Source organism: Periplaneta americana, chromosome 3 (genome assembly GCF_040183065.1).
Source record: "Periplaneta americana isolate PAMFEO1 chromosome 3, P.americana_PAMFEO1_priV1, whole genome shotgun sequence".
Taxonomy (NCBI): Eukaryota; Metazoa; Arthropoda; class Insecta; order Blattodea; family Blattidae; genus Periplaneta; species Periplaneta americana.
In genome coordinates, this window is record NC_091119.1 from 156,511,467 (window position 1) to 156,520,692 (window position 9,226).

At 34.8% G+C, this 9,226-nt stretch overlaps 1 protein-coding gene across 2 annotated transcripts in view; it reads left to right on the forward strand.

Moving 5' to 3' along the window:
* Positions 1–8,854, forward strand: part of Ctf4 (Chromosome transmission fidelity 4) — a 33,103-nt gene extending 24,249 nt beyond the window's left edge. The window contains exons 15-19 of one of the 2 annotated variants that reach the window (XM_069822087.1): positions 1,181–1,311; positions 2,104–2,345; positions 3,555–3,752; positions 4,596–4,806; positions 7,949–8,854. In XM_069822087.1, the coding sequence (XP_069678188.1) occupies positions 1,181–1,311; positions 2,104–2,345; positions 3,555–3,752; positions 4,596–4,769 (745 nt within the window). In that variant the 3' untranslated portion in view covers positions 4,770–4,806; positions 7,949–8,854. Of the gene's footprint in view, positions 1–1,180; positions 1,312–2,103; positions 2,346–3,554; positions 3,753–4,595; positions 7,461–7,948 lie in introns of those variants that run through there. The other variant, XM_069822086.1, reaches the window with a different exon arrangement.
* Positions 8,855–9,226: the final 372 nt, after the last annotated feature.

Sequence of the window (9,226 nt, forward strand, 5' to 3'; positions counted from 1 at the left end):
TCACTACACACAGTGAACTCCAAACTATACACAGTACAGCTCATGCATTTTGTCAAGACACTCGCGATGTGCAGTAGCAGAATGTTTCTATGGAGGGGGCATGTGTCTACCGAGTTCAAGGCAAAGGCCATTCCCCTATAATTCGTAAGTAGACTCATCCAATCTCGTGCACAGCTCTGTAGGAAGAGTGTCTGGACATAATGCAAACTCACAGTACACCCATATAGCTCAGACTGTGGATCGTTGTTGCTCTATCTGCGTAAATAATCTGGCGGTCACTGAGCAGCCAGTCCCCTGGTCGCATTTAGAATCTTATCGGTAGAGGTCTTCAACTGGACTCTGTACAATAGAACTTATTCTTTGTATGAAATGAAAATTTTTGTGCCTATTGCCTATCATATATTTCTCTGGGGAGGATGGAGATCAAAGCATTTTTCAAAATATAATACACAGTAATCACAGCTTTTGTAGTCAGGAATGAACCTCATATTCAAGGAGGAATGAGATACCTCTCTCCCCCAAATATGCTACTAAGTGAAACATCAGCTTGAAATGTTCATCATGTATTTATTCTAAATTATCAAGCTCATTATAACAGTTATATAATATTTATATACAGAGTTCTGCTTAGGATCCGAACAATCTTCAAAATGAAATCCTAGATACATGTCTGTTTCTAGTATCAATATAATTTTTTTAGTGCTCTTAATAAATTTCTTAATCTTGGTTTTTTTTTTCAAATTCGACAAACTGAAAGGTAACTGGAATGCAAAGGAAATGTTGCATGTATTATTCACAGAAAAAAAAACAATACTTTTTTTTTTTTGTTGCAACTTTTATTACTGATTTCAAAGCTCGGTATTTCCAATTTTGCATGTGTAAAAATTCATTACTTCATTCATTCTGAATCATGAAGAACTCCAGTAGCACGCAATAATGCATACCTTTTGAGTGAAGATCATAAATACATAGTAGAGCATGCTCTAAAAATAGCCAAAATATGCAGTATAAAATATGCATTTATGACCTAAAAATTCCAGAAATATGCTCTGTAATACAAAAATATTATCTCGCCACTGAAGGTGTATAAATAATTTCTTATTTCTATTTGCATTAAAGGAAGATTAATGAATGTTTCATACATATTCATACTGCTTTTCTTTCTTTTCTGACCTTCAAGGTATTCATGGGATACTGTAGAATCACCTCCTGTGTTATCAAGAAGGATTTCTCATGAGGAAAGTTGGAATGATGAAAATCCTCAAGTAAATGGTCATTCAGATGGTAGCACCAATTCCAAAATATCTGCAGGTAAAAGCGAATGTGGCATTCTCTTTATTTAATTGACATGAACATGGACTGATTTTTGTTTATAATCCTCATATATAGCCTATTCATATGTCATGTTGCTTAACACGTCTTCATCTCATAAAATTGTAATGCTAAAATGTTCTTGTACAGTACATGAATGAGTAGTTTTATAACTTCATATTGATCTTTAAAATTTCAAAGTGATAGCAAACTATTATCCATTGCCAGATTACCCTGTTTGTGGACTTCATGGGCGTAATTCTTTAGGTTTTTATTTTTGTCTAAAAAAAAAAAGGAAAAAAAAGGAAAAGAAGAAAAGAAAGGCAGTGGAGCATCACACTTGCTGTTGCAAATGGAGCTCAAAAGCAGTGGAACCTCGATCCATTTTTTTTTTTTTTTTTTTTTTTTTGGGAGAACAAGGAACAAAAATGATAAGTGCAGGAAAACGATAATATCAGGAAATCATAAAAATTACCATATATAGGCGTATAGTAGATGCAACAGAGTTATGAATGCTTCCCACTGTTCTCTAGACAGTTTAAGGGAAAAATGCCCACATACTCGATTAAATTAATTTTTAACAATTATCTTAAATAATGTAATATCACAATGGCCATGTCTCGTAAGATTTTGTTCTTGTTGTAAACTTGCGATTAAAATAGTTTATTATTTACTTAAATAGGGTATAAAATGAACAATTGAATGCTTATTGATTACACTGACTGCACCTTTATTAGAACATTATGCATATTGTTATGTGATGTTGGAGTTATCTTGATTCTCTGATTTCAGAATCAGGAAGCTTCCTTCTTGCTGCAAAGCTAAAGAAGAGTGAAGCTAACACTTCAGAAATCAAGCCAGTCATGTCACTTAGCCAGAAAAGACTTAATCCATTCAAAAAGTCGGGTACGAAAACAGAAACTGGAAGAGGTTTGGCAAATTTAACTGCATCATATCAACAGCAACAATCCATTAAGAATAACAAACACAACTCTACTCCAGAGCAGACACCAACTTCTCAACAACAAACAAAGGTACATATCTTGTAATAAAATAAATTTCTACTAAACATGTTATGAGAATACCAAGCTTAAGGTACACAGGTTAATTCTTAGCACCTGAGATGTTGATACAGCATCGTAAAATAACCTACTAAAAAAAAAATCTTAGCAGCCGAGGATGATAGATTTTTAAGTAAACTTTTGTGATTACCAATAAATCGTCACACGTAGCAAATTTAGTCCATGTAAGAGATTTCTTGGTTTATAAATAAGAATGAAAAAGGCAGAATTCTCTGTCTAGACTTGTCTTTACTCTATTCTGTTGCAGAGGCATGATGATTCTGAGCTTTGTGAAATGATTATATTGTAACTTTTATTTCAAACAACAATAATGTAGTTTTGATTCTCACAACAATAATCACTTTCTATAATTGAATTTAAACACTCCCGTCAACAATGGGATTTCCACTCCACACATCAACACAGTTTTTGTTATTGCACTCTACAGACGACAATGACAATTCACTTGGATTATTGAGAACAACAATGTACTGCTAATCTTAACTAATATTCACAAAGCACTATTTACAAAACAGAACTGTCAGTTCTCAGTTCACAGTTCGTCGCCTTGGCTAGTTCTTCTAGCTCATTCACTCAAGTTCACAGTATATCGAACCCAAGGCTCCTAGAGACAATCCACTGCACTCGAACTCAGAACTTCCGGGTACAGTCCACTGCACTCGAACTCAGGACTTCTGGGGACAGTCCACTGCACTCGAACTCAAGTCTTCCACTGCGTTGCTTCCGCCTGGACGCTGCTCAAGTTCACTCGCTTGTCGAACCCTAGACTCCTGGGCACTGCTGGTTCACTTGCTGTCCAAAACTAGTAACAACTACAACTGGCTTTCTTCGAAGGCTGCTCGCTTTTTATAAGTTAAGCCATACTTTCCAGAAACTACGATTTCGAGATCATTCTCGTTACAACAATTAGTTCGCGTGGCTTCCGGCTTTCCCCCCTTTTCTTCGCACCACACAGCACATGCCCTGGCAGTAGATGCGTGCGCAACTTCATTTGCCGCGCCCAGCCACCGCCGACTCGCCCTCCTTCTGCCGGTCACAAGATCGAATCCCGAAGCAACAAGAAGTTTCTAGCAGTGTTGCCACAATATTTTGGATAGGTAGCTCTTTATTATGTTGGTTTGCATTTTGAGACTTGTGATAATGTACAAAGTTACATTACAGGTGAAGCAAACAACACTGTCGACACCCAAACCAAACAATTCACCAGCAGCACAACCTCCAGTCAAGAAACTCACTTTTGTTGCCTGGTATGAAAAAGAAAAAGAAGCCCTTGCAGAAGAATTCCCTGAACTTAATGATTCAGAATTGTCACGTCAAGGCATGAAACGATTCAAAGAGCTTATGCAGAATGATAAACTGGTAAGAATTTGCAGATTTTTTTTTAAAGTTTATTCTTGAATACGTTATTATTTTTCTCTCATGAATCATTAAGTTTTGTTACATATTGTCCAGATATCTTTTCGTTATTTTTATCATCACTGATATTTCCATTATTTTGGCATTGTCTGTATAGAATCTAACTGACCAAATCATATTACGTAAATTTTTACAGAACATGTTCAAATTGGACTCTTGGTCAAAAATAAATTGTGCAGAGTTGATATTAAATTGTATATTTACCGATATTATTTTATTTAAATAGTGTGTGTATTTAAATCGAGACCCTTTTGAGATTCTTGTTGTTGTAGTAGCAGGCATTGGTGGTCACCATAAAGCACAATCCTTGTAGTGTGGCCTTACTCAACTATAGAATTTATTGATATCCATTGTCATAACCAGTGCTACATATGAGCCGTTCAGAGCAGAAGTGATGTAAGTCAAAATTGGGTGATGAGGTTTAAAGTAAAAATTCTGTAAAATACAGCGCAAAGTAGCAATTAATATGTCCTCCGTGCTATCCACTGACTACTAATAGTTTAAATAAACTGAATATTAATTGCTACTTTGCGCTGTATTTTACAAAATGTTTACTTTAACCCTCATTACCCATTTTTGACTTACACCACTTCTGCTCTGAACGGCTCATATATCTTTATTACAACAATTGAAGTGATAAAAAATTCATTTATTTTTCTTCTTTTAAGTCTGTTTTTAGGGGAAAGCCAAGGTAGAGTGTTCAGTATTGACTTTATACAGCTGATTCCTGCATGTTGTTTTTGTACACCATAACACATGAATGAAATACTATGTTATTTTTCACAGACAGTGCATACAGACTCGCAAGAAAATTCTCAAACAGATAGCCAGCCGCCAGTGCTTGAAACGAAAAAGAGGAAAATGGAAGAAGAATCTGAGAGTCAAGATCAAAAGCCAGTGAAAAAGGCAGTTACTTCTTCTTCTTCTAAACTTATGGCATTTGCATTTAAAAAATCTTGAAAGTAAAATTGATTATGAAAGGATCCATTTAATTGAGGTAATTTTATGAACAAGTTTTATAACTTTAAGGGGGCTTATACAGTAAGAATCGTGAAAAATTTGAACATTTTTTTATTGTTCTCAATTGATAAAGTATAGTTTTTTTGTACCGGTACATATTTCCTAACACACTCGGCATATTGACAGAGAGTGTAATACGGTATATGCAGCAGGTGCTTTTCAGTGCAGGATGTAAGTACAAGCATGTCCCAACTTTAGATTCATTTTCCCGATAATTACATTTTTCAATACAAAAAACCTGATATCTCAAGAACCGTTTGTCTGATTTCATTCAAATTTTGTACACTTGTCCTGTGTAATATTCTCTAGAGGTTGGACCACAATGGTTACATTTGAATGAAAAATGAGCAAATTTCTAGTAAAAATACATTGAAAAAGAAACAAAAATTTTTAATGCAAATTTTAAAATCTATAAATGTAGTATGAAGTCAGCTTTGGTGCTCATTGAGGACCAACCTTTAGATTATGATCTCAGATTTAAGGAAAAAAGTAAATGGCTATTATTTTCTCAGTTTAAGTTAAATCATGTTTTTTGTAAGACACAATTTTTTTTTCTTAAAAAATTCAAACTTTCAAACATATTCATGGTTACTAGATGCATTGTATCTCAAATTGAAGCTAAAATCATGTAGAAGAAGTGTGCAAAATTTGAAGAAAATACATGAAGTGATTGTCAAGTTATTTAATATTTTGTAAAAGTGCAACCGTTACTGTATGAAACCCCTTAAATGCAAGGAAGAATTGCAACAGTAAATATGAATGTAATAAAATTTTAAGACCACATAAGCAATGCATAAACATGTATATATAGTAATATGTGGCTTGGCAATGTGAATTCATATTAAGAATGAACATAGTTTACTTATTTTAATATTTAATTATTTATAATATAATTTGTTAATATTATGTGTAAGACATATTTATTTTCAGTTATAGTACGTCCGCTCAAATGAGAGCCACTTGGAACGTGCGATTGGACACACTTACCGCAGGGAGCAAGTAGGCACGCGACTCCGAACAGGTTCCATGTAAACAATGCTGCATTGCCATTTCTCTCTTCGGAAAACTGAAGTGAACCGTCGTGTGCGTCTTGTAAATACAGAACTAAAACATGAACACCTCCTATTCAGAGTCCGTTGAGTCATTATTTCAATCAATTACACAAGATTCCAAGCTAGCTTCTAAGGAGCGATAATCACTTTCTTTTGTCTTTTGTCCGTATTTCGATGATAGTTCGTCAATTACATACATCTTTTTTCTGCAATGGCTACGTTTTATCTCTTGTAGCAAATGTAACTTTGTTGTTGGGACTGGCATGGGCAAAGAGATGTTATTTTCACGTTTTAAAGACATCTATTGTAGATCTAGTGGTAGGTACAGGAGTCACAATACAGGAATGGTATGGAGCATTATCCATAATGATGACAGACGGTTCTTCCAGTCGGTTTAGCGAACATTCCTCAAACAATTCTTCAAAGATTTTAGAATTCATAGTCCCACGATAATCAGCCGGAGCATCACACATACTTTGGTGGGTAACGAATAATGCTCCTGGAATGAAAACATTTCTTCCCCTTGCATGTAAAATTACTATTCGTTGTCCTTTACCTGAAGAAAAATTGTTATCACAGTAATTTGATCCATCTCACCAACGACACTTTACTCCGTCATGGGTATTATACCATATTTCGTCTAAGTGTACTTCTTCATAACCCAGTTGTCGATAATACTCTATATTCCGTAAATACGAGGAACGCCACATCCGTATTCGTAATGATTCCATTGCTGCTGGTTGAGATCAATGAATTTTATATTTTAACCCCATTGAATGTAATAGTATTTCTTTGATACGGAAACTCATATTGGGTAGCTTGTGTTTTATTACGCATTGCATTGAGAAGTTTATTTGACGTTGGAGTTATTTTATTTTTTATTTATGTTATATGGAACACAAAAACCACAAATATACATTTACGTCCTCTGCCTTGTTCTGAGCTAACTGTATTATACTTGCGTGCTCGTCTGAAACCGAATACTGTATGAACTTGTTCTCGAAGCACCGACTTAGATCTGTCAACAGCGCTGGTGTACCAACAACCAGCAGCGTGCTTCAAGACTGAAATACCTGACACCTCCCGCTCAAGGTAGGTGCAAGTGGCTCTCATTTTAGCGGATGTACTATAGAGATCTCATATAAAGAGCACTTTAAAATGGATCCTCAGTTCTTTCAGATGAAGGAAAAGTAATATTGTATAATATTGATGTATTATTTACTACAAAAACATTTTTATCATGGTAAATAGAATTTTATTGTTACTGACTGTAGTTTGTACCATGCAAAATTCCGAATTGACACACATCAATCTTTAAATTTTAGAAACAACTAGTTCTTCAGAATAACTTGAAAGCATAGTGTTGTATGAGTAAAGTTTTGGTAGCTATTTTTACAAAATAAATATAATATATATTGCATTTTACTCAGATTTCCATGGAACATATTTCGATCTTATTTTAAGGTTTGAAAAAACATTAGTCAAAAGCATGTTATAGTGATATTTACATGCTTTTCGATTCTGTATAATAGCTTTTGTATATCATAGACAAATTAAAATAAAATTGATACATACTGTATATTGTGATGTGTAATACCATTTTAATACCAATCCTATTAATCCTTTTATCAACTCATATCAGCACTGTACAAATATTAGCTTAAGAAATGTATAATGAAAATTAATTAACTGTAGAATTTTGAAGCAAGAAGCTCTTATCTCTGGAAAAATAAAATATTGTTTTGAAAATATAAGTACAATGTCGGTGAATAAGCCTCTTGTGGCATAGTAAATGTTCAGTGGTTAAATAGGATTATGAAGACGTTTAAATATTAGCTACAAATTCTACATTGCAATAATGCAATCTGACGCTTCTGGACATCCCAAAATGAAAGATTGGAGTTTCATTATTCCTGCTACTAGCTTTATTCCAATATGTAAAGCGAGAATACTGCAGTGGCGCAGCCAGAATTTGGTTTTGGTGGGGGGAGTTGAAAATGTTTTCTAAAAACTGTCTATAATACATTCGGTAACAAATCTTTAATGTGTGGTTACTTATAATTACAGATTGAATAACTTCTCATTGGACTAAATAGGCCCTCAACTAAAGCAAACAATCTATTTGCTGCTGAGTCCACATGGACACAAATGCAGCATATACAGTGCTTTTTTTTCACACTGCAGTCAGCACACCGGCTGCAGCAGCTTGGACTCCCGCCGAAACAGTTATAATATCCCCGCAGCTGGGACTCCCGTCACCCATGCATAAGATTTGCGCATGTTTGTGGCACACAACAGCACTTGCACTGAAGCCATTGTCTAATTTGGTTTGTTCCTGTTCCATGAGTATAAATGTACGAGTTTTAAGTGCTAATAAGTTACGAATGTTATCAGTTTGTTTCGTTTCTGTTCCAGACATGTATGAAGCCATTATCTAGTTTGTTTCGTTCCTGTTCCATGCATATAAATGTATGAGTTTTAAGTGTTAATTACATTACGAGTGTTACCAGTGCTTGTGCAGTTTTCCGTAATGCCTTGACACGAATACACATTACCATTATGTACGACACATATGTGATAACAAACTCCTGTAGGGAAGTTAGAAGGCGATTTGAAACACAATTTCCTGGTTACCTATCCCACACAGAGAAACTGTGCAAAGACTTGTGAACAAATTCCGGGAAAAGAGATCGATTCGCAATAGAAAGTGAAGAGTAACACTATCTCCTGATTTAACTGTATGCGATTTTTATCTGTGGGGGAATTTGAAAGATAAAGTGTATGCAACAAACCCCCTTACATTGGAAGAACTAAAAGAAAACATCGGGAAAGAAATTGACTCAACTCTCGAGTGTGAATGAAAATTTCCTGAGAAGATGCCAGAAATGTGTGGATAGGGAAGGACAACATTTCCAACATCTCTTATGATAAGGTATGTGCTTATTATCATTATATTGTAACTGTAACTATGGGATGCAAGCTGCCATGCGCTGGCCGCAGTGTGAAAGAAAAGCACTGCACTTTCTCGGCAACAATGCAGTCATCACATGCTCAATGTGTCATCATATGTCAGTACCATCAAATAAAAAAAACTATTTCATCTCCTTGGTTTCCCTCAAATACAAAATTGACAAAATAGTCTGAGCCAATTATTGTCTCCTCAGGATGCATTATTCTGCTATTGTTAAAGCCACAAGTAAATGCATCCAATTGAAAGAGACACAACACAAAAAACTTAGTTCTAATAGCTGACCAAACAACATAGCTATCTTAAAATTTTAGTGATATATTTGTTGTTTGGTCAGTTATTAGAACTTAGAGACTGCATTTTTTTTTTCTGGGATT